General features: G+C 42.3%; 1 protein-coding gene across 1 annotated transcript in view; it reads right to left on the bottom strand.

Moving 5' to 3' along the window:
• The window catches only part of LOC124010358 (nck-associated protein 5-like), a 115,751-nt gene that overhangs the window by 8,571 nt on the left and 81,005 nt on the right, over positions 1-26,175 (bottom strand). Inside the window, 10 exon segments of the mRNA XM_046322721.1 lie at positions 3,596-3,777; positions 3,916-4,039; positions 4,817-4,941; positions 6,688-7,023; positions 11,277-11,364; positions 16,221-16,326; positions 17,587-19,457; positions 19,460-21,190; positions 23,124-23,312; positions 24,740-24,844. Coding sequence (XP_046178677.1) covers positions 3,596-3,777; positions 3,916-4,039; positions 4,817-4,941; positions 6,688-7,023; positions 11,277-11,364; positions 16,221-16,326; positions 17,587-19,457; positions 19,460-21,190; positions 23,124-23,312; positions 24,740-24,844 — 4,857 coding nt within the window.

Raw genomic sequence — 26,175 nt, 5'->3', positions numbered from 1 at the left:
AAAATGTTTGGTTACTACATGATTCCATTTGTGTGATTTCATAGTTTTGATGTCTTCACTATTAATCTTCAATTTAAAGTTGTAAAGAAAAACCCTTGAATGAGAAGGTGTGTCCTAACTTTTGACTGGTACTGTATGTTAAAAAAAAAAAAAAAAAAAAAAAAAATATATATATATATATATATATATATATATATATATATATATATAGGGGATTGGAAATTATGCAAACAATTAAATTGATGAAAGCCCAAATTTACTTGCAATATTAGGGCTGATCTACCCCCTATTTTTAATTATTTTTTATAATAATGCCATGAAGCAAACTCCAGGCTTTTACATTTTTGGGATGACATGAAAATAGAGCTCTTTAGCCAAGCACACCAGTAGTGGGTTTAGAGTCGAAATTAGAATGCATGAGCAGAAAAGAACCCCATTCCTACTGTACAATATGGTGGTGGATCTTTGATGTTATGGGGCTATTTTGCTTACACTGGTCCAGGAACCATTGTTAAGGTCAATGGCATCATGAACTAAAATGTCCAGTACAGGGACATCTTATGCCACACGCCTGGTTGCCTCTGCCAGGAGGCTGAAACTTGGCCGCAAGTGGAACTTCCAGCAAGACAATAACCCCAAGTACACATCAAAATCCACAAAGAAATGGTTCATTGGCCACAAAAACAACATTTTGCAATGGCCATCTCAGTCTACGCGGACATGAAACCCATTGAAAACCTGTTGTTTGAATTGAAGAGGGCAGTCCATAAGCGCAGACGAAGGATATCAAGGATCTGAAATACATCTGTATGGAGGAACATTTAGAAAAAGGCTCAATGCCATTATCCTCGCAATTGGAGGTATTGTGACCCCTACATTTTGAGAAAACATTGATATTACTTCTTTTAAAAAATTGAATTCTCTGAATTTCAATTTTTTTGGGAGCATACAATATACTGTAGCTCGGTATTTGTATTATTTATTTTATACAGTCATTTTGGCTCATTTTTATCAAGGGTGTCAATAATTTCAGACCCCACTGTATGTATGGGGGTATTGTCATGGGTGGACAGGAGGGCAACTGTGTCTCTTTAAGAGACACATTGTCCCTTTAAGGTAAAATACATGTTAATAAGGAGTAAATGGGTTGAAAAGGAGTAAATGGGTTGAAAATGAGTAAATGGGTTGAAAAGGAGTAAATGGGTTGAAAGGGGGACCATCATCTTGTTTGGTTGATGGCTATTAAATGAGGTTTTCTCTTCTGTAATTCAACACATATCTACCTTGAACATTGAATTATTAACGGATTCATTTAGAATAGTCAAGTGCTATTCAACTAAACAATGTCAACAATCCTCTTAGGCCTTTATTGTGTTAGATCTCTTTTCAAAGTTTCTTTATTTTATTTATGAAGATGTTTTCTTGTGGAGGTCTTTCCAAGACCAATTATTGGACAGCAAAAGATGGTAGGATTAAATCCATAGTGTTGCTCTGTCTTTGGGTGTATTTGTCGTCGTTGTTTGGGTGATCTCTGTGCAGGTTGGATGCACATGATCTCTGTCCGACACGCTGCATTTCTGTAGGGAATCTCATCACAATCAGAGCCATGCTTTCAAACTCCCAGCTCATCACCGCAGCAGCCAACCACACATAAACCTTGTCAGAAAAACCTCAGTTTACAACCCCATGTTCACAACCAGCAACCAAACTTCCCTTTATTTCACACTGACATAAAAAAATGGTCAAATCCAGGCCATTTTAGCACAAACGCCTTTGTAGAGTGGGAGTGGAATTATTTTATTAAGTGTAGACTAATGGCTGAGAAGACAAAAAGCTAATTTTTTTCCCAATTATTCAAGGCAGAGCCTTCGTCAGGGTCAAAGCATACGCCAAGGACATTCGTTTCTCCACATTCAATTTTGAGCAGTCAATTGTTCAGTCAATGCAGAATGGAATAAATCTGTACTTATTGAATCTATTAGAAATGTTTGACCCCAAAAAGAGACGGGCAAGGATGATGTTGTAAGTTTAATAAAAAGGCATACACCCTGAGCCCTGCAAAGATGTTTTTTGCTTTAGCAGAGTAGCTGCAACTTTCAGTACTGCTCCTCTTTCATAGTACAAGGCCTCTGTAGGCCAACAGTAAGAACCAGAGTTCAAGAACATAAAACATATTCATGTATTTCTCCTCTCGCTCTCTTTCCCTCTCTGAACTTGTGTTGAGTCAGATCCTTTTGCAGATTATGGATTTTTCTGTCAGGTCGTGTGTGTGTGTGTGTGTGTGTGTGTGTGTGTGTGTGTGTGTGTGTGTGTGTGTGTGTGTGTGTGTGTGTGTGTGTGTGTGTGTGTGTGTGTGTGTGTGTGTGTGTGTGTGTGTGTGTGTGTGTGTGTGTGTGTGTGTGTGTGTGTGTGTGTGTGTGTGTGTGTGTGTGTGTGTGTGTGTGTGTGTGTTAGGTTATTCTACTGCACTGATCTGAGGGGAAGTGGGGGCCAAGGGGGGTGAGGGCCATTTCATGGTCACTGCTCCTAATTTGTCATTCAGTGAAGTTAAATACTGGTAGGCAAATACCCCGTGACACGAGAGGGCAAGCCGATCGAAAGCAATTAGGTGACTTTCAGTTTTTTTGTTTTATGAAAATGTCTGAACAATCCAACTACAGCGCTGTGTAGGAGGGTGAAAGACATCAAGCTTTGTGGACTCGGGACGCACTTTGAGAAAGCTGGAGAAGCTGGAAAAGGACAAATGTTGCTTCACAGCGAGTGCAAGTTACCATGGAAACAGTTTGTTTTGAGCTAATGCATGATCTTACATAAGGTAAAGAAGTAAAGTGGTCCATACAATAGATCCACCTGAAGCAACATCAACAGACCATAATCATCTAGTCATCTAGTTGACGAGCTACAAAAGGATATGTCAAAGGTAATATACTGAACAAAAATATAAATGCAACATGTAAACTGTTGGTCCCATGTTTCATGAGCTGAAATAGAAAATCTCTGAAATTTTCCATAAGCACGAAAAGCATATTTCTCTCCAATTTTGCCAACAAATTTGTTTACATCCCTGTTAGTGAACATTTCTCCTTTGCCAAGATAATCCATCCACCTGACAGGTGTGGCATATTAATAAAATGATTAAACAGCATGATAATTACACAGTTGCACCTTATGCTGGGGGCAATAAAAGGCCACTAAAATGTGCAGTTTTGTCACACAACACAATGCCACTAATGTCTCAAGTTTTGAGGGCATATGCCCTGCAGGAATGTCCACTAGAGCTGTTGCCAGGGAATAGAATGTTAATTTCTCTACCATAAGCCATCTCCAACGTTGTTTTAGAGAATTTGGCAGGGGATGCTGGGGAGTATTTCTGTCTCTAATAAAGCCATTTTGTGGGTGAAAACTCATTCTGATTGGCTGGGCCTGGCTCCCAAATGGGTGGGCATGTGAAATCCATATATTAGGGGCTAATGAATTTATTTCAATTGACTGATTTCCTTATATGAACTGTAACCCAGTAAAACATTTGAAATTGTTGCATGTTGCGTTCAGATATTTGTTCAGTGTATGTCATAGGTCAACAGGAAGTACTTACGCTTAGTCTGTCTCCTGCTTTGCCCTCTAGCGATGACTGGTTGTGCAACAAGTGGTATTGGGAGAAACTGCCCCTGTGTTCGTCCTTCTCTATGTGAGAGAACATATCATGCTGATAGTAGTCCATGATTGACGGGAACTTTCCCACACTGTTCCTCTTCATCGTCTTCTCTTCGTGGTAGACTGTGGAGAGCATGTTTCAATCAATATATCTATCAATCAATCAAACAAATCAAGAAACACTGGCTAAAATCAAATGATGTAGGCCTAAATAACATGAATATTGTGTCCGTGGATGTGGGATGCAGACAAGATTCTGACCTTGGTTGCTCGTCTTTGCTCTGTTGGTAAGGGTGCTTTGGGTGGAGCCTAGCGTGTTCCCATCAGACTCTGTCTCGGTGTCACTGCTGCTGCCTGAGTATGTGCACACTCTTGGGGCTCTGTCCTGTTCAGGAAAGAGAGGGACATCAGAACAGAATAAGAAGATAAGAAGATAGATCAATCCCTCAATCCCTGCATCCAGTATGAAGGAAGTTAGTAGTTTCGCAAATGCATTGGCATTAGCACAATGACTGTCATTCTATGGCACACGAGCTGTTAGACGTCTAGTAATTGTGCTAACGCTAGTTAGCAATTGCTGTCTTAAATGGATACTTTGGGATTTTGGCAATGAGGCCCTAGATCTACTAGCATGCCATCGGATACCCATATACGTCCAGTCATTGCGCTAATGCTAGTTAGCATTGGCTTGCAAAACTACATCTAACTTCATTGATACTGGAAGTAGAGACATAAAAATGGCATCCACGAGTTCATCTGACTCTGGGGAAGTAGATGAAATCCCTTTAATATCACTGTATCCTCAACAGATTACAGAGATACTCTTTCATAATGATAATGCTTCTTGGAAATGTGAAATTGTATAGGGATTGTACGGAAGCCGCAATTACAGATGATAATGTGTCTTACGTGCTACACAGAAACACAACCACTAGGCATTTGAAGTACTGTAGATTTTTCAGTTTAGCAGTTCTCTTATTGCTGCTATTATTCTGTCAGAGGATAATTGATTTACGTCCCTCCACTACTAGCAACATTTACTGTATTTCATGCAACATAAGGAATCAATGCTATTATATGCTACTATGCTATTGCAGTCTATTTTGCCGCCAAAACACCACCCCTTTGACATAGGCCTAATAGTGCTGGGGAAGTTCCTTACAGTGGGTGAGTTTAGATCCTTAGTGTTCCTCTTCTTCTCCACTTGTTCCTCGTGGGCCTCCGTAGTGACTGTGTGGCTGGTGCTGCATAACTCTATCTGACTCAGTTGCTTCCTTCTGATGACATCTATCATTCAAAAGTAAAGAGAAACAAACCATGAGACACAGACAACAACCAAACCCACACACTCACACCAGGAAGAGAGCCTACGCATTGCGTACATAGAGGGCGGAGGAAAGAAAAAATGTCAAAGCTATTAGGTCCCGGAGTTTCAGTAAGACTCATGGTTACATCCCAAATGGCTCCCTATTCCCTTTATAGTGCACTACGTTTGACCATGGCCATAGGTTACCATTTGGGACGCATCCATAGCTAACGCTATGCCAATATAGTTGTTAACCTGTGAAATCCCATGCTGTACAACATGAGCATTATGCTACAGTTTCTTTAATTGTGAGGAGAGTTTGGCATTTCATCTATTAATAGTCAATGGCATCCTCCCTACCGAGACTACATCGCTACATTTCTGACTTGAAGCAGCCCCGAAATACCAGCATCAAACTGTCACTCCCAATGACAAAGCATCCAATGATAGTCACAGCTGAGTCAGTGTGAATTTTAATGACTACCTACCCCTTCATTCACACTTTTTTCTTCTATACAACTCCCTGCCTTCTCCTGACAATATAATTAACTGGGCCTCGTTGGCGGCGGCACCGCGGGAACATCAGCAGAATAATTTGTACCGCGCCGAGGACAAAATAGTTCTTTCATCTTCTTGACTACCTGTGAGGGAATCCGTGGTGGAGATTAGGCTCCTTCTCTATTCCTTATAATGTCAGCTGCTGGTCATGCCTACCTTAACCGCAGTACCGAGGTCACACAGATAGACACTAATTCCCTGATTGCATAAATCCCTAGGCGTGATCACGGAGATCACTCATCCCTATACGAGTACATTGTTAGTATTACTTCCCTCAGCCCATATGATCCCCCTCTCTCTCCTCCCCACCCACCGTCGTGCTGTTGTGTTGCTGCGGTAAATGAACAGGCAGAAGGTGGTTTATGATCTATGTCGCTAATTGTCGCTATTGAGTTTGCATGTCTAATTGTATTAGCGACTTATCCTTGGGATATGGTCTGTGGGTCGTATTATCCGGAGGGTTTTGTGAAGGTGGGTGGGGGACGCAGTGTCCTTTGTTAAGCAGAGCTACAGAATATCACTCAGAATACCAATAGGCTTGTCCATCTAGTCCAGCATTCAAAATGCATAGGAGATTGAATAACAAAAGGTAGAAGGTTTTCCTTTTCACTGAATAGCTTCAAGTGGAGAATGGATCCTTTGTTGAGATTGAGAGGGTGGAACATGTATAGTGAATTCTTGATGGCGACTTAAGGTTCACAATGATGTGAATTGAAGTAAAACACTGCCACCCTCATTGCACAATCAAATTGAGCCAGCGAGAATCTGAATTTTATCCTCTCTCATTTTACACACAATTTATAGATGGGTTAACACCAAATTGGGTTTCATGATAGTGGCCAAACATCCTCTGAGCCTGCTCAGCCATTCTAACTTTTATATGCAGCTGTGAATCATTGGTTTACCTAACATAAAACCATTGGCATGAACCAGAGACAACACAGAGCCTGAAACAGTGGTTGTGTCCCGATCATCGACTTTTCTCCCTGAAGTGTGCACTTCACATGATGGGACTGTACTGGTATAAGAGCAATGGTGTGGACATTGTCCAGCCAATACTTACGGCTTCTTAATGCATAAAGGGGAGTGTGGAAGTGCACGCTTTGAGAGAAGGGTATAGAATGGAGACGTAACTGGGATGTTGTTATGAGGTGAACCCCCAGTCTTACCTGAGGTGGATGGTCTGGGGAGGCGGCTCAGGGCTTCCTGTCCACAACCTCTTCCAGTAACTGTAGAGTCAGACATGGAGTGGCCCAGGGCACTGGTGGGTGGTACATGTGGTTGGGATTCAGACAGGGACGGCACTGTCACATGGGATGGGGAATGAGCAGCAGAGGCCGAGAGGAGGTCCTGGTCAGGATCAGTGGGACTGTGAACGCTCGCCATTGTCCGGTCGGGGCTGGACTCAGATCTAGGAATGTGGCGCCCATTGACCCGGGTGACGGAGTCAGGGAGGGGGAAGGTGCCAATCCCGCTGTCCAGGGTTCTCATTTGACAGCTGGAGCCTGGGGGGGGGGGGGGGGGGGGGACAGGAGAAGCAGCGTGTGATGATGGGGTTGGGGGCGGGGAGGGGGGAAAAGGAGGAAGAGCCACTGGATTGGATTCACAAGCAACGGAAGGTGTTGTGGGTAAAAAAGGCATCTTGTGGTAGGTTCAATAAGATAGGAGAACGAATGGAGGCAAAAGCAAGAGACACAGGAGCATTACTTAACGTACGGAGCACCTGGGTACAATCCAAAGCCAAATCATTATGAGAAACTGTAGAAATGTAATGCAGGAAAAAGGTCTGAAATTTTCGTATTACTTTGTCCAGTAATATGTGTGATGCGATCTGTTGTGTGTGTAATTCATCAGGTTTATTCCTATAAGTGGTTATCAGCCCTCTATGATCAAATCTGTATCACTTCTTCATAAAATTAATATAGGTATCTGACTAATCTTGAAAAGGATCTAAAATGAACGGCCGCTTGTAACTCCTAGGTCTCTCTGCGTTCCCAATCTAATTTCACCCATTTGGAACCCAGCGTGACTTTAGAGTGCCAATTTATTAGTGATTTTTCTCCCTACCTCCTATATCAACATTATGTTGATTTATACACATTCACCGAACTTGATATGTTCCACACTGCGCAGTGATCTAAGGACACTGTAGCAACAGATGGACAGCGTTTAAAATACACAGTTTTGCAAAGCCTCCGTCTCCGAGCGAGACAGATGGATGGCTGTTCGACACGATCCAATTCCATGTAACTGTGAATGATGTTGGCTAATCATTCTGTGCTCATTACTTAATTGCAACAATTTGGGTAAAAAAAAAAGAAAGAGAGTGTTGAACTACTTCTAACATTAATTAAGTTTAAAGACACAAGTAGGGGAAAGGTCAGATGGCTGATATGACTGCAACTTTGACAATGTTCTATTTTCATTCTAGGTTGCCCAGTGTATTGCTGCATTGCAAAAGTAGAACATGTCAATCCAGCGTTATGTACATTATAGACTAGTTGAGGATGGAAAAACCTTGTAAATGATTGATCCTTTCGAGTGAGCAGTTGTTTTGGAAAATATTTAATCTGTAAGTTCTTTTTTTAAAGATTTGGGTTCATTTCTGCTAGCTCTGCCCTTAACCATGGCGCTTGGTCTTGTAACGCTCAGACCATAAACATCCACTTCTTCTATATGCCCTAACACATCCCTCCATCGTTGTCATACAGTCTCTGGACGTTCAACCCAAACTTCTAGAAAATAATGGGTAAATGGATGGATGATTGAATGAATGAATTCATTAATTATATTAACCGTTTCCCCTGAAGGGGTTCAAGGCATGTAAGAGCTTCCATGGATATGCTTTAGTACAATAACCCATAAACATAGGGCTCGCACAACATCATCGCCAACCAGCTGCATCAAACCCTCATAATTAAAACCAAAGCTCTTTATCAGAGGCAATGCGCTGCCGTTGTAAAATACATGATTAACCTTAATAAAGCAATATTTTCAGTCCCCTCTAAATTTGCAACCAGACATTCAATTAAACCAACAGTGCATCAAAACAATAATTAATTCAATTATGCATCAGAATCATCCCACTGGATGACTGGGAGTAAACAGAGTCGACTTAATCATGCTATTAGTACACAGTCAGAGTCATATTGTAGGCATATGTGTCTTCTTCTGCCTCTCTTGCACCTCCTACTCCGCAGTAATGTTGTAGCTGAGGTGGTCATGAACCACCTCGATGGACAGGTGGCCTGTTATGTTGCTTAGATACATCTGCAATGAGTCATCACGGGGGGCGGTAGTGGCCAGCCCCTAAAACAGCAGCTGATCAATTACTACAGAGTTCTGCATTAAGTGTAAACCAGTTCAGAATGTCTCACATTCTTGATCCTATATTCAAGGAAGAAGACAGAAGATAAAGAGGGAGACAGAGAAAGGGAAATAAAAGAGAAAGAGAGAAAGGAAAGAGAAAGAGGGAGACATCCACACCTCACAAAGCTCAATAATCAAAGTTGTTGATTTGGCAGTCGTTTTCAATATGCCGTTTGCACTCACACTATAACAAGGTCTAACATGGACCTAGAAGCCAGTTCCACTGATATTTTTTTTCAATCTTCCTTTCTAATCGGGGACTGGTTTAGACCTGGGATACCAGGTTTGTGCATATTAATTATCAGGTAGAACAGAAAACCAGCAGTGCTCCGGACCTCGTAGGGTATGGTTTTAATGGCCCTAGGGTAATACTATTGAAAGCATAGGAAAAAGTATCAGAGAGGCTCTGGAATTGTGTTTACTGTGATCCCAATCACTTCTATATTAAACCTCCTGGAGATAGAGAGCAAGCTCTGCAGACCTAATGACATATTATGATGAGGACTCGTGTAAAACCAATGACATTAACCACCATCGCAACTTCATGGGAATTACAACCAGAGGTCATGACTATTGTCACATGACCAAGACCTCAAACCATTTCAATTCAGTCCAAGGTCAAAACTTGAGCTGTTTATGATCTACTATCTATGCAGTCACTTTACCTACATATCATCTCAATTACCTTGACGAACCTGTAACAATGCACATTGACTCCGCACTGATCCCGTTGTATATAGCCTCGTTATTGTTATTTTATTGTTGCTCTTGAATTTTTTTAATATAGTTTATTTAATAAATATTTCAGTTTTTTGAAAACTGCGTTGTTGGTTAAGGGCTTGTAAGTAAGCATTTCACCGTAAAGTCTACACCTGTTGCATTAGTGCTCATGTGACAAATAAAATGTGATTTGATTTGATTTGAACCATGACAACGCCACATCTCAGACTCATGAGTCCATCCGCATCCTTTTCTAGTTTCTAGTTTTAATCCCTGCTACAATATCACATTATGTCAAAAATAAAATACAATTTTGTTTCTAGTTTCTTGTGTTCAGAGAAAATAAGTAATTGAGATCTGGCAAATGTGTGACATATTCTATCCATAAAAGCCCAGGGTAAAATGATACGCTAGGCTGGACTTCAGGACCTATAAGTGGACTCTGCTTAAATCTTTATGAGACCTTTAATTCATACTGAGGGGAGGTTGGATAGATGTGCTTAGCTGGCAGAATTAGATATGCCATTCAGTTAATTAGAATACAGAAACGATTAACAATCTTATTTTTGGCTCTGTTCCACGCTATGGGGCTTAGTTGAATCAGGAAAATGTTCATACATCCTGGACATTATCTCATGTCAAAACTATTTCTCACAATATCTGTGTGGTCGACCCCATCAATACAGAGGCTAGCATATAAAAACGACTTAGAGCCAAGGAGAGCAGCTTTCATAAGTAATGGTATGTAGTGGTATGTGGTTTTCCATGTTTGATGTAAATGATGTCCAAAATAACCTGCAACTCTAGGTCCTTAATGTCCATCCTTTAGACTTCATCTTGACATCAAACTAAGTGAGAGAAGACCCCATTCATGAAAGGACAACAGGCATCATCTCTTCAAAGATAGACAGTTAATGTGCCACTCAGTTTAAAGCATTCCAACAGAACGATAGGCACTAGTGTTATAAAACTCTAATAAACATTGATTGCCCTGTCCTAGTCACGTTCCCTAAGAATGCTTTCCACCTGCCAACGAATGACAAACTGCCCAGCGTGTAAAGATCGCCTTGTCATTGAAATAGTAAGTGGGTGTTGTTGCATATAATTCTCCTATCACACATTGTACGCTACACCAAAGCTCTCAGAACAGCAGCTGCCCTGACAACCCCCGATGTCTTAGCCACGTAAATAATACTGTACGCCAGCAACGCTAAAAGGATTTTTGAACGCCGGAGACAGTAACCATTTTATTGATGACCTCAAAATACAGTGGGAGAGTGGCGCGATAATAAAGACTCACTCTGCCAGTGACAAGACGAATCAGTCGTGCAAAGATACAGGAAATATTTTTATAGGCTCTAAGCCTACAGTTTTTCACTGGTATGAGAAAGTGTTACATATGCAAGTCCCACATGTATTTGCCATTGGGTGATGAATGGCAACAGCTATTTCTGTATACTGCAAAAGCCTAAAATAAGAGACCGTTTCTATACTCTATTACAGAAATACTTTACATAGAGAGCAAAAGTTGGAGATGCATTGCTGGTGACTACTGAACATGTCTATGTTGAGAAATCTATATTAATGTTGCTTATTAGCACTAAAATGTTATATGTTTTCAGACGATAGCTCAAAGTACAGTAGGCCCATTGCTACAGTAAAACCTTACCTATCATGTGGTCCTGACATGAAGTCTCAGGGTTGGGTTCCTCCTCATTCTCTCCATGCAAGCTGATCTTCTGTGTCACAATGATGGTCTGGTGAGAGAAAAATGAAGGATGAAGTGCATTTAACTTTACTTGAGTTCTCACAATATACACCACCGGTCAAAAGTTTTAGAACACCTACTCATTCACCTACTCATTCAAGGGCTTTTCTTTATTTGTACTATTTTCTACATTGTAGAATAATAATAGTGAAGACATCAAAACTATGAAATAAAACATATGGAATCATGTAGTAACCAAAAAAGTAACCAAAAAAGTGTTAAACAAATCAAAATATTTTTTATATTTGAGATTCTTCAAATAGCCAACTTTGCCTCGATGACAGCTTTGCACACTCTTGGCATTCTCTCAACCAACTTCACCTGGATTGCATTTCCAACTGTCTTGAAGGAGTTCCCACATATGCTGAGCACTTGTTGGCTGCTTTTCCTTCACTCCGAAGTCTGACTCATCCCAAACCATCTCAATTGGGTTGAGGTTTGGGGGATTGTGGAGGCCAGGTCATCTGATGCAGCACTCCATCCCTCCCCTTCTTGGTAAAATAGCCCTTACACAGCCTGGAGGTATGTTGGGTCATTGTCTGGTTGAAAAACAAATGATAGTCCCACTAAGCCCAAACCGATGGGATGGTGTATCACTGCAGCATTTGTTGATAGCCATGCTGGTTAAGTTAGCCTTGAATTCTAAATAAATCACAGACAGTGTCACCAGCAAAGCACCCCCACACCATAACACCTCCTCCTCCATGCTTTACATTGAGAAATACACATGTGGAGAGCATCCGTTCACCCACACCGTGTCTCACAAAGACATATCTCCAATTTAGACTTACAGACCAATGGACACATTTCACCGGTCTAATGTCCATTGCTCGTGTTTCTTGGCCCAAGCAAATCTCTTCTTAATTAATATTGGTGTCCTTTAGTAGTGGATTCTTTGCAGCAAGTAGTCTACTCTGAACAGTCAATGTTGAGATGTTTCTGTTATACTTGAAGTCTGTGAAACATTTATTTGGGCTTCAATTTCTGAGGCTGGTAACTCTAATGAACTTATCCTCTGCAGCAGAGGTAACTGTGTCTTCCATTCCTGTGGCGGTCCTCATGAGAGCCAGCGTCATCATAGCGCTTGATGGTTTTTGCGACTGCACTTGAAGAAACTTTCAAAGTTCTTGAAATGTTCCATATTGACTGACCTTCATGTCTTAAAGTAATGATGGACTGTCGTTTCTCTTTACTTATTTGAGCTGTTCTTGCCATAATATGGACGTGGTCTTTTACACAACTGATTGGCTCAAACGCATTAACTTCCTTAGGATTGGTGGGTCCACTGCGTGACAGGTTGAGCTTTCGTAGGCTAATGCGATTAGCATGAGGTTGTAAGTAGGACATAGACATATCTGATATTGGCAGAAAGCTTAAAGTCTTGTTAATCTAACTGCACTGTCCAATTTACAGTAGCTATTACAGTGAAACAATGCCAGGCTATTGTTTGAGGAGAGTACACAGTTTTGATCATGAAAAGTTATTAATAAACAAATTAGGCAAATTTAGGCAGTCTTGACACAACAGTTTGAACAGAAATGCATTTCATTGGATCAGTCTAAAACTTTGCACATACACTTCTGCCATGTAGTGGCCAAAATCTAAATTGCACCTGGGCTGGAATAATACATTATAGCCTTATTCTTGCATTTCAAAGTTGATGGTACAAAAAAGATTGAAAAAAACTTTTTTCTTTTTATTATCTTTTACCAGATCTAATGTGCTATATTCACCTACATTCCTTTCACATTTCCATAAACTTTTAATTGTTTCCTTTCAAATGGTACCAAGAATATGCATATCCTTGCTTCAGGGCCTGAGCTACAGGCAGTTAGATTTGGGTATGTCATTTTAAGCAAAAATTAACTTTTAAGAAGGCAAAACTGTTCATTGAAATATATTCCAGGTGACTACCTCATGAAGCTGGTTGAGAGAAAGCCAATAGTGTGCAAAGCTGCCATCAAGGGAAAGGGTGGCTATTTGAAGAATCTGAAATATAAAATATATTTTGATTTTTTAAAACACTTTTTTTGTTAACTACATGATTCCATATGTGTTATTTCATCGTTTTGAGGTCTTCGCGACTATTCTACAATTTAGAAAATAGTAAAAATAAAGAAAAAGCCTTGAGTGAGTAGGTGTTCTGAAAGTTTGGACTGGTAGTGTGTAATATCAAGTTCTAAATCGTGTTTATGACCAATTTGTTCAGGCATAATGACAGAACATTGACATTAAGCGTTATTAAACGTGCCTCACAACATCGTCAACAGATGGTATGTTATTTGTCGGAAAAATGGTCGGGGAGACCGGGGAACAAAGTAACACTTTTAGGCTTTTGCTTATTGAAAATATTATTTGATTTAGATTAAATAATATTGTTATACAAACAACATGCATATCTCAGCTACTACTACAAACTGTAACTACGTTTATAGAACATACCAGCCGTTTACAATTCAACCAAAAGTGTCAGGAGTGAAATGTTACAATTGACCCCGTATGTGGGGTTAAATGTAACAGGGAAAGGGGAAACCTAGTCAGTGGTCCAACTGAATGTATTCAACTGAAATGTGTCTTCCGCATTTAACCCAACCCCTCTGAATCAGAGAGGTGTGGGGGGCTGCCTTAATCGACATCCACGTCTTCGACGCCCGGGGAACAGTGGGTTAACTGCCTTGCTCAGGGGCAGAACAACAGATTTTTACCTTGTCAGCTCGGGGACTCGATCCAGCAACCTTCCGGTTACAGCTACGGGGTTAAAAGTAGCATTGTGTTCAATGTTAAAAATGAAGGGTAATTGAAACTGATATTTTGATGATAATACACTAAATTGACAAATATTTCCATTTGATCTTTTAGGAATGTGATATTGACCAAAAACTCAAATTGTATCAAAATGAATATAGCCTGTTTTAAATTAGGTTTCAAACGTGTAAATTGTACAATTTTGCATTATCTTAATTTTACTACAAAACATTATGTAAAGAAGATACATTTTATATCATAATGTTAATGTGTCTAAATACCATATAAGGTACTGCGTTACAACCCCCCCCACACACACACACAAATCAAAATAACCCACCTTACTGATAAAACTACTATGTTTAAATACATGGAGAATAACCCACAGGTCAAAACACTAAACAAGAGAAGTGGCGGGTATATTTACTTTAAGGGCCTCCTATTTTATGTCAATAAAACTAAAGATGATTGATGAATTTAAGGCATTTAGAGACACCACTGACCCATTAGCACATTGCACAACAGCTTTCTAAGTGGTCTCTAATTTGAGTTATTAAAAGCTCTTACAACTGACCCCGTGTTACATTTTCTTCCCAGTCTCCCTTACATCATTGTAATGTGCATCGCATTGTATTCATAATTGCTTTGCTGCTTGTGTGTGTATTCAATCTTTTGTATGGTGGCCTTAGCATTCCTTGAATATCATCTGCACAGATAATAACAGAACATCACTGCTAGTTTAAGGACATGTCTGGCATGATTCATAAACCACAAACAAGGAAAGTACACTTTTCTGAAACGTGATAATACTTTATATACTTCTACGAAACCAGACATCCAAAATAACAAGCTAACACAGATGCAGTAGCTGGCATATTCAGATAGAACATTATTGACATATATATATAGCTTCCCTTTAGCTCTTAAACAAAACAATAGTGGAAGACGATTCATCAATTCTTTAAGCGATGACTCCAAACAGAATCGAAAAACACCTTAGATTTACAGAAGTGACTATTACATTTTCAGAGCCTCTTTCGTAAATAGGTAGTTCCGTCAGGGGAAGCAACCAGGTAATGGTTCTAATATGGAGGTGGGCTAACAGAGTGTGATGTTGAAAAAGTGTTCCTCCGAATGTATAAAAGGGATTTGCAGGTCATAAACATTTATTTTCTTCTGTTGTATTTCTGTAGAAGGGAGATGGAGATGAAGCTGCAAGGATAGTATTAAACAGGCCCTTGTTGAATTGAGTGTCTGAGATAAGAGCCTCCTCTTCGCTATCAAAGTTCCCCATCAGCTGGATTGAATTTCCTGCATATTGCATGTGGACTCTTTTTTCTTTCTCCCCCTTCCTCTCTCTCTCTCTCTCTCTCTCTTTCTCCCCCTTCCTCTCTCTCTCTCTCTCTCTCTCTCTCTCTCTCTCTCTCTCTCTCTCTCTCTCTCTCTCTCTCTCTCTCTCTCTCTCTGTCTCTCTCTCTGTCTCTCTCTCTGTCTCTCTCTATGTCTCTCTCTCTGTCTCTCTCTCTGTCTCTGTCCCTGACAGAGAACAAGTAATATCTTCTACAAGGTCAGAATTATGTGGCATTCTAAGTCTTACCCAAAGCATTTTTTGTTCTATACAAAGCTTAGTATGTGGTTCAACATTGGTAGCATATCTCCCAAGATGAAGTGCTTCAGTGTGCGCTCATATTTGTGTATGTGTGAAGGTTGGCGGAATTTGCAGGTGTGTACACAAATTAGACATGAGACACGGAAAACGTTATGGCAACAGTAAATGATATGGAGTATACGTACAATCCAATAAGCAACTGACCAGCATGAGAGCATGGAGGAAGTGGATACTGAGGTTAGGGGAAATAGTAAGAAAATGGTGAGATTATGAGGAGAGAGAGAGAGAGAGAGAGAGAGAGAGAGAGAGAGAGAGAGAGAGAGAGAGAGAGAGAGAGAGAGAGAGAGAGAGAGAGAGAGAGAGAGAGAGAGAGAGAGAGAGAGAGAGAGAGAGAGAGAGAGAGAGAGAGAGAGAGAGCAGTCGAGTGAGAGACCCATGCAATATCCTGGAAGCCAAGCAACGTTTCATTACAGGACCCCTTGCTCACTCACAGCTGTATCGGAGCAGATCTCCATATCTCCCCTCATATCGCTGTTTCTCTTGGGGATGGAGATGCCAGGGAGAGATTCAGCTATGGAGTCACCCTTCCTCACACTCCTGTATGGGAAACATGATTTGATACATTTTCTGTCTGTCTGCTTAACTGATTTCATATGAACCGTGCAGTTGGAAAGAGATCCCGGGTGATACATTCCACTGTTCTCACTCATTACGGCCTCCATATACACTGAACAAAAATATAAACTCAACATGTAAAGTGTTGGTCCCACTGAGCTGGAAAAAAATGGCAGAAATGTTACATATGCATACTAGCTTACTTCTATCCAATTGTATGCACAAATTTGTTTACATCCCTGTTAGTGAGCATTTCTCCTTTTCCAAGCTAATTCATCCACCTGACAGGTGTGGCATATCAAGAAGTTGATTAAACAGCAAGTGTTGGGGACAATAAAAGGCCACTCTAAAAGGCCACTGTGCAGTTTGGTCAGACAACACAATTCCACAGATATCTCATGTTTTGAAGGAGCATGCAATGGGCATGCTGACTGTAGGAATGTCCACCAGAGCTGTTGCCAGAGAATTGAATGTTAATTTCTCTACCATAAGCCGCCTCAAACGTCATCATAGAGAAACTGATTCAGATTGGCTGGGCCTGGCTCCCCAGTACCCTGCCCAGTCATGTGAAATCCATTGATTAGGGTTTAATTCATTTATTTCAATTGACTGATTTCCTTATATGAACTGTAACTCAGTAAAATAGTTGAAATTGTTGCATGTTGCATTTCTCTTTTTGTTGAGTATAGCTATCCCCCTACCGTAGGATCTGAAATAACCTCTTTTTGTTGAGTATAGCTATCCCCCTACCGTAGGATCTGAAATAACCTCTTTTTAATGGCTCTTCCCGACTCCAGTCTCATTGTGTGATAAATGTTTGTAACTACTCTTGATAAAAATCTGTCAGCTGAGATTTGAGGTATTATATCAATTTATGGGAGGAGGGATAATTCTGTACTCTTCCAGCCAAGATAGCTCAGGGCTGACAGTGTCTCTAGATTCCAGGCTAGGAAGTGCTAATGTTCACTCAAGTGGAACCATAACTCAAAGAGACAGCTGGTGTTGCTGTTGTTGAGCTGTGTGTGTTTTTGTCTCTTCACATGCATGCATAATGTAGCAAGACTTGTGTTTTACAGCAGCATGAACACTGGGAGAAATGCTAAAATGACAATCCGCAATCATTTCAGCATCACAGGAGACAAGTTATCTAATGAGTGTTCTTTTTCCTGATCAAATCACTGTAATTTTTGGGAGGTTTTTACCTATGACTAATTATGCAAATGTTCTTGAAATAATACCAACCGTCCAAGAAGCTCTTTCATGAACTGGTCTTTCCCAATGTAGGTTGTAGAACACTGGATCTGATTGGCTATTTGTCCCATCTGAATATTGCAATGATCCATGATCGAGCTCAGCTTGTTCTCCGACAGCGTCAGCTCTGGACTCTTTTCGAACTGGCTGTCGATTTTTTTCTTATCCTTCTTTTTGTCCGATTTCATCTGTTTGCCTCCCAGCACAGATCCGATCCTCAGCTCTTTTTTCTCATCTTTCTCTTTCGGGGAGGTGGCGTCTGATTTCTTTCCATTCAAGGCTGGCAGCTTGCTTTTACGCAGGCCGAACCAGTTAGCTAGAGACGGGCCGGTCTTCTGCTTGGTCTCCAGTGCTATTATCTTCTCTTGACCCTGACCTTTCTGTATATTCTCCTCGATCCCCATCATGACCTTCTCCTCGATGGTGCAGACTGTGGGGCTCACTGGTTGCTCTCCCTCATCGATTTCCCCTTGGGAACAGCCTGCCTGGACTTTGACGCTCTTCGCGTCTAGTTTTCCGGGGCTGAGCACTTTCCCACCCTTTGTTGTGGCCTCCGGGCTATAGACAGGAGAGGCCGGCAACTCAAATGGAGGATGAGATGCAACCTTCTTGGGATTTCGGTAGTTCTTCAAGCCGATCCGGTCGGCGAGGGGTAAGCTTCGCACTTCTTTTTGAGGTGCAGCCGTGACGCTCTCTCCCTTTGTGGTGCTCCGTGGCCCTTCACCGGTGAATCCCGATGTGGAGGCTCTCCCCGGAAGACCCTGGTGGCTGTTTGAGCCTGTCATACCTCCGTAGTGGCTCAGCCTGTGGCTGGGGCAATGGACTGGACTTTCCCCAGATCCACTACTGGGTTGAATCTGTATGCCCTCAACAAACGAGCTCTGCCTTGTTAACGAGTTCCCCCTCTCTCCAGAGTTGGTGATGATCTGGGTTCGAATCTTCACATGTCCGTCCAACACACTGATGTTGGGTTTTTCCATGTAGTGGGTGCTGAAGCTCTGGCTGCGAGCTTTCGCCCCAGTCATCCCCAGGACAGGCTTTAGGTGAGGTTTGGTCGTGACAGATATGGACCTCTTAAACAGTCTACTGTCACATTCCGACTTGTCACCAACCCCCTGCTCTGCCAAATCAGAGGTGTGTGCCTCCTCTTCCTGAATTATGCACTGGACCTCACCCTTTGTCTCTATGATGGAAGTCATGGCTAATGAATCAACATACACTGCCTGAAAACTGTCACACGGGATGAAAGCATTTGAAGTCACAGTCTCTTTGGAGACCGAGTTGATGTGTTCCTTCTCTTGCTTTCCTGGTATCGTGGTGGAGCCTTTCTGCAGTGAAGGGGGCGATTTCACAAAAGCTTTGAAGCCCATAGGAATTCGTGTCTTTGACGCTTTTTCAGTGGAATTTTGAGTGCTAGTTCCAAAGACAGGTGGGTTTGCTACAGCCTGGGGAGGTTGAGTCATACTACTGTGAGGTTCTGTTGGACACTGAGGGTGGCCCTGCAGAGTTACAGGGAAACTACTAGAGGTCTTATACGACATAGAATGCCTATTGTCATTGGTACCTTTCTTACTTGTAAATGTGCTTTGAAGTGAAGAGCCACGTTGAGAGTTGTATGAGGGAGGAGGAACATTCTTTGAGCTTTTATGTGCATTTTCAGGGTGCTCAGGCACATGCCCTGAGGAGGGGAGGTAGAGTTTTGTGGGGACCCGTTTCGAAGTGCCTTTAGAGGGGGTCTCATTTGAAGCAGGGTGCTGCTGGCTCGATTTGTCCAACAGTTTCTGAGGTGCGAATGCGGTACCGTAGCCTGCGTCCAGGTCTATGGTATCTTGGCCCTTGTAGGGTGGGGGTGGTAATAAATGTTGCATATTTGGTACAGGCGGGGGGGTGGTAACTCGGGGGGTGGCCCTCTCCCAGTTGTAGGCGTGGATGGTTGAGCCCCTGGTTTAAGTGCTTGAGGTGACCCATCGTAGTTTGGTCTGATAAGTAAGGAGGTGGTGCGGCCAGGGGGCGGGGGAGGAGACGGGGACCTGAGTTCAGTTTTGCTGCTGGCTTCACAGTTTCTGTCTCTGGTAGGCTGTTCCCTGTAGTCCACATGGTCCAAATGCCTTCTTGGGAGGTGTGGGGAGCCGGTTGGGACACTAGATGAGGAGCCCTTTGTCCAGTCATTCCTGCCAGGAAGCTTGTTGATTACTGCCTTGGGGCTTGTAGTGCAGCCTGGAGCTTTGATGAACCTGGACATCTTGACCGGAGGAGAAGAAGGGAATTTTGACTCCTGAGCTGTAAATCCGGAGGTTGGTCCACTGTTGCTTGTTTCTGTGATGGAGCCCTTAGAAACCTTCAGTGGAGATCCTTTCCCCCGGCTGCTGGGGATCTTTGAGCTGATGGCCTTGGGGCTGGTGGAAGCATTGTTCATGGGAGGGACAGAGTGGCCTTTGTTGGATCGATTGGAAGGTGGCTTTATCAATTTCCGTACTGGAGTGGCATGCATTTGCAGCCTCTCTGGGCTTCCCTCCCTGCTAATGCTGCCATTGTTGCCTACTTTGTGACGAATGGGCCTATCATGAGGCGACAGTGCAGCATAATCAGCAACCCCATTTTCTTTCCTCCCAGGAATCTCTTTCCGAGCCCCAGTACCAAAACAGGACTGCTGAGCACTGAGTTCAATGGGCTGTCCGTCTGCATCGAATACAGCCATGATACTCTCCTCAGACTGGGTTTTAGCCCCCTTGTGTTCCTTGATTAGGCTGAAAGGCCTGGGCCTTCCGTCAGCAGACTGAGTTCGGCCAGGTTCCCTCTTCAAGCATTGTACGGGAAGCAGTTTGTCAGAATCTCTTGAGAGCCTCTTGATGTCCTTCTGCAGTTGCTCAGCTGTCCGGCAAACAGACAGCCGCCAGTGGTCGCTGACCTCAGTGTGCAGATCCTCAGGGTCGGTGTCTGAGAGGTGGAGGGGGCATTCAGCCTCTGTGGGGCTGATGTCAAAGTGCAACAGGGAGGGGTTTAGAACAGCCGAGGTCCGCCCCCCGGAGAGGAAATTGTTGATGAAGCTTTTGAGTTTTTCTGGCCGCTCCTTGGAGTTATAGCCGGACTGGTGTGTCATACCCATGCTGCAGTTACTATCCCCTACTACGCCACTGTCCTGCAGCCCATCCCAGCTACACACACTGTCCGAGACGCTGTGCGACAGCTTCCTGAAGTACATCCAGCCTCCGTCCTTACTGGGGACGCAGTCTCGTCTGCAGTACGCCGAGTGTAGCGACTCGTCGTCCGCATCATCAGAGTCGTACACAAACTTTTTGCCCCCCACCCCTGAGACATGGGTCCTTCCCACATAAGTGGGCTTGGAGATTCCCTTGCTCCCACTCTTAATCCCCAGAGAGTAGATACCCTCATTAGAGTTCATGCAGTCCTTGTCGCCCGACTTGGAGACCCAGGAGGATGAGGAGCCTTTTGGTTTTCTCCTCTGGAGCTTCCGCAGGCCTTCTAGGATGTGACTCTCTTTCCTCCTCGTGGGGAGCTGCTCTTCCAGGGGGGCGCAGATGTTCCCGGGGGCCGAGGAACCCAGGCTCAACCTCTTCTCCCATGTCAGAGAGGACTGCAGGAGAAATACAGAGAGACAGAAGTTATTAGGAAACTCAGAGAGGACAGAGGGAGATTGAGAGATAGACACACAGACACATCATTCGAAAATGCAGCTAAATTGAGCTGTGCAACAGCAATCCAAGCATGAGTATAAGGGTGTTCAAGCACCTGCAGTACTTCTCAGAGGATTTGTGACCATGGCTCACTCTCATTCTAAACAACAGAGTTGGTTGTGGAGTCATATGATTAATTTGTTAAGCTGTTACTCAGTCTGCAATTTGTTTTACTTCCTTTCACATGGTCTATTGGAGATACTAAGCCCTTTGGGTTATCGCTGAAGCTACATATTTAATGCTTTGATTAATAAATAAACAAAAATCTATTAAATAACACATATGGAATCCTGTAGTAACCAAAACGGTGTAACCCAAAATATATTTTATATTTGAGATTCTTCAAAGCATCCACCCTTTGCCTTGATGTCAGCATTGCACACTCTTGGCATTCTCTCAACCAGCATCTTGAGGTAGTCACCTGGAATGCATTTCAATTAACAGGTGTGTCTTCTTAAAAGTTCATTTGTGGACTTCTTTCCTTCTTAATGCATTTGAGCCAATCAGTTGTGTTGTGACAAGGTAGGGGTGGTATACAGAAGATAGCCCTATTTGGTAAAAGACCAAGTCCATATTATGACAAGAACAGCTCAAATAATCAAAGAGAAACAACTATCCATCATTACTTTAAGACATGAAAGTCAACCAATATGGAACATTTCAAGAACTTTGAAAGTTTCTTCAAGTGCAGTCGAAAAAACCATCAAGCGCTATGATGAAACTGGCTCTCATGAGGACCGCCACAGGAATGGAAGACACAGAGTTACCTCTGCTGCAGAGGATAAGTTCATTAGAGAGTTACCAGCTTCAGAAATTGCAGCCCAAATAAATGCTTCACAGAGTTCAAGTAACCGACACATCTCAACATTGACTGTTCAATGGAGACTGTATAAATGAGGCCTTCATTGTCGAATTGCTGCAAAGAAAACACTACTAAAGGACACTAATAATAAGAAAAGACTTGCTTGGGCCAAGAAACACGAGTAATGGACATTAGATGGGTGGACATTCGTCTGCTGGTTTAGAGACCAAATTGGAGATTTTTGGTTTCGACCGCAATGTCTTTGTGAGACGCGGCGTGGGTGAACTCCACTGTAAAGCATGGAGGAGGAGGTGTTATGGTGTAGGGATGCTTGTTTGTGACACTGTCAGTGATTTATTTAGAATTCAAGGAATTCAAACCAGCATGGCTACCTCAGCATTCTGCAGCTATACGCCATCCCATCTGGTTTGGGCTTAGTGGGACTATCATTTGTTTTTCAACTGGACAATGACCCAACACACCTCCAGGCTGTGTAAGGGCTATTTGACCAAGAAGGAGAGGGATGGAGTGCTGCATCAGATGACCTGGCCTCCACAATCCCCCGAACCTCAACCCAATTGAGATGATTTGGGATGAGTCGGACCTCAGAGTGAAGGAAAAGCAGCCAATAAGTGCTCAGCATATGTGGGAACTCCTTCAAGACTACTGAAAAAGCATTCCAGGTGAAGCTGGTTGAGAGAATGCCAAGAGTGTGCAAAGCTGTCATCGAGGCAAAGGTTGACTCTGAAGAATCTCAAATATAAAATATATTTTGATATGTTTAACACTTTCTTGGTTACTACATGATTCCATGTGTTATTTCATAGTTTTGATGTCTTCGCTATGTAGAAAATAGTAAAATATAGAAAACCCGGCAGTGTTCAGCTATGTGTCACTTCTATTTTTTAAAGCTGATTGAAACCCCACGTTGATAAAGTTCATAAATGAGATTGACAGAGACAAAGAAAAATAGACAGAGACAGACACACACACAGAGACAGAGTGAGGAGAGGTTGGTCTGGTCATCGTACCATTTTCCCACAGGAGCGTCCTTCATTCCAGGTGTAGGAGCCACTGGAGTATTCACTGCAGGCGCTAGACAGGGACAGCTCACTGCTGCTACAGCTGCTGCGTGGGTAGACTGGCGCTTGCACCGTCAGACTCAGCTGGCTCAGACACTTGGCCACAGGAAGTCCCGCCTTTCTGTTCAGTTGGACATCCTGCAGGATGGATTCCAAAGTCATGATTTAGTGCCACATACATTAATGAGTCGGGATAAAGGGGACTAAGCTAGAGAAGGTAGAGACAATTATGAGAGATGCAAGAAAACGCTACAAAAACACTGATTAACAAGCCTTATTTCAGCTTCTCAGTCTAGAAACTATAGAGTTGGGTCTGGACCCATGCAGCGTGTTACATTGTATTTGAACTGAAAGGCTTTCCCCATCACTCTCCAGTGTTTATGTCTTGATTGGCTTCAAATCTAGTCTGGGACACAGACACATGGCTGTTGCCAGGGGAGGAGCATGGTTTGGGTTATGAGCTAGGGGTGGCAGGCTGATGGGCTCCAGTGAAAGCCAATTACCCAGGGAGATAAGGGAACAGCTGGAGGACAGGTGGCAGGGGTGAACAGGGGCGAGTGGGTTGGCGCGTGTCACAGAGAGCTTCACAGGGTCATATGAGATGGTAATGGTGTCAGAAGGTAAGAATATGGCCGGGAATCTATGACTATACAATATTGAATCACTGGTGCATTTTTACAAGGCTGTCCAAACACACACCGCTTTTGTCTTTGTACATTAATGCAACAAAAAAACCTGTGTTTTTTGCATGTCTATTGACTGTTTTAAGTTAGATTGCCGATGGCTGATATTTTATGTGCGAGACTTTCTGGGTTTTTCAGTATTCCTGTAAAGTGTTACGAAAGCTACTGCTTCAACTCTATAATTAGCCAGTGAGATGCAAATGATCCATCATACTTTCAGACGCAATCTCCCCAACAGATGTTTTCTGCATCAGTCCTATTCCACAATTCTGTCCAAACAAATGTCGATTCAGAATTCTAATCAACTGTTCAGTCAGAGAGATAATAGGAAGCAAACTAATTGGCCCAGGAAATCTGTACCAATCTGTACTGCAAGTATATCACATTTGCACGGCTTCTTTACCCAAACTCATTACCTTGTCGCAAACACATGAATACATTATCAGACTTCAACATTATTACACAATCAATTTTTCACATTTTTTAGGGGCCACATTTCTTCACTATATATGAAGGTTTATCAGGTTGGGTCCTCAAGGAGTAAAAGGACACAAGACCAGAGTGAATTTTTTAAGACCTTAATACATAATATATAACATGACTAATGTTCTACACTATCCCGCAGACTCATTTTTACTGAAGATGAGCCTCAATCGATGGTCCTCTGGTAATATGACAAGGATATATACCTTTAAGAATGTGATACTGCCAACTCTGCTTGCCGAGAACAGCAGATCAAATCCCCAAATAGTTAGATCTGGTATTTTAATCCTCCCTAATGATTTCTCTGGGCTGTACGTCAGTTCTGATGCCTGGACAATACATATGGGTGAGGCTGGGGGGAAAAGAACATGCCATTGGTTTGTTTTCTATCAATCGTACATGAGGTGGAGAGTCAGTGTTCCTGGATAGCAGGAAGCTTTTGCTCCTCTCCGGCTCCAGGAGGAGATCAGAGGCAGACAAATCCATGATCCGAGAGTGGAGTTTCTGAAAGGACAAGAAAGCACACGGTCTTACTGAATGTCTCTACTACATGCAGAAACATATCAACTACATAGAGAAGGCATTTAACACATTCATCTGTACGGAAGAATCTGGCAATCAAACAACTATATTATATTGCATGCTATTTTGCATTTCATATTGGTGTTCTGTATCAATCGCACTTTTCCAGTAGTAGATGAATGAGTACAGAAAGTAGAAAATAGAAAGTCTACCATCAAACATAAATCATTTTCATTCATTCAAAACAAACCAAAAAAATCACATTTGAGCAGGTCGCAAAAACGATTTGGTTCAGCTGTACTTTCCCAGAGCTTGAAAGTAAATCTCTTTCTCCCTCCACTGAGATTGTATGCAGGGCACTCTTCAATAGTCTTAGACTCAATGTCATTAATGTCATCTGTTAAGAATAATTCATGTGAATGGGAAATAATTGCATTGGGGAGCGAGGGATTCCTTTGATTTTTGTATTCATATTCAAACACTATTTTACGATCCATTATTTTCTTTGGTTTCCGTTCACAGGGGAAGGATACAAAACCAAATACATTTTCACATATTAATCCTCCAACCTAATTACTGCCCAGTTCCCCGTGCTCGGATCTACTTAACGGCAAACGTGCTGTAACAAAACACTCGATTTATGCCACATTCCCCTCCAAAGCCAACTTTAATGCTCGTTGAGGAGGACATTTTCTGCTGCGCTCATATCTATTTGAATTTCTCCATCTCGATAATGAAATACAATTGCCAGATTCCTGTGCTCTGCACTAACTTCCCTTCCCGTGCTGTGTACGCCCACTCTAGATGAACATAACCACAGGAAGAATTTCACGCTGCTTTCGGTGCGGCGATGAGAGTCACCTTGCGGAACTTTTCGTGTATAGTATATTAGCTTAAGTCCATCTATAGTCTTCCTTCAGTGTCCTCCACAATTAATCCCAATCATTTGAAAGTGATGGAAATGATTATTTGCATGACATCATTAGTTGGAGACGCGGGTCGACATCCCACAATGCTCCTTGAACATAAATGAAGTATATCTGAATAAAAAAAGACAGGGAGAGAGTATACAATATGACAGGCCCGAGCCTGATATATGCTTACCTCTTTTCTTACTCAGTACAACAATAGAAATGCAATTTCTACCTCACCTCATCTCTGTTCTGCTACTCAGACTACCCAGATGGCTCCTTGAGTATAAAGCTACTCCTCTACTAAATCACAGAGGACACTAAGAACATGTTTATTAAACAACAGTTTCACACCTCGTAAACTCTCTGCTGCACAGCTGTGTCATTCAGGATGCACTGATC

The sequence above is a fragment of the Oncorhynchus gorbuscha genome, linkage group LG23 (genome assembly GCF_021184085.1).
Source record: "Oncorhynchus gorbuscha isolate QuinsamMale2020 ecotype Even-year linkage group LG23, OgorEven_v1.0, whole genome shotgun sequence".
Lineage (NCBI taxonomy): Eukaryota > Metazoa > Chordata > Actinopteri > Salmoniformes > Salmonidae > Oncorhynchus > Oncorhynchus gorbuscha.
This window is presented reverse-complemented; position numbering and strand designations above follow the sequence as displayed.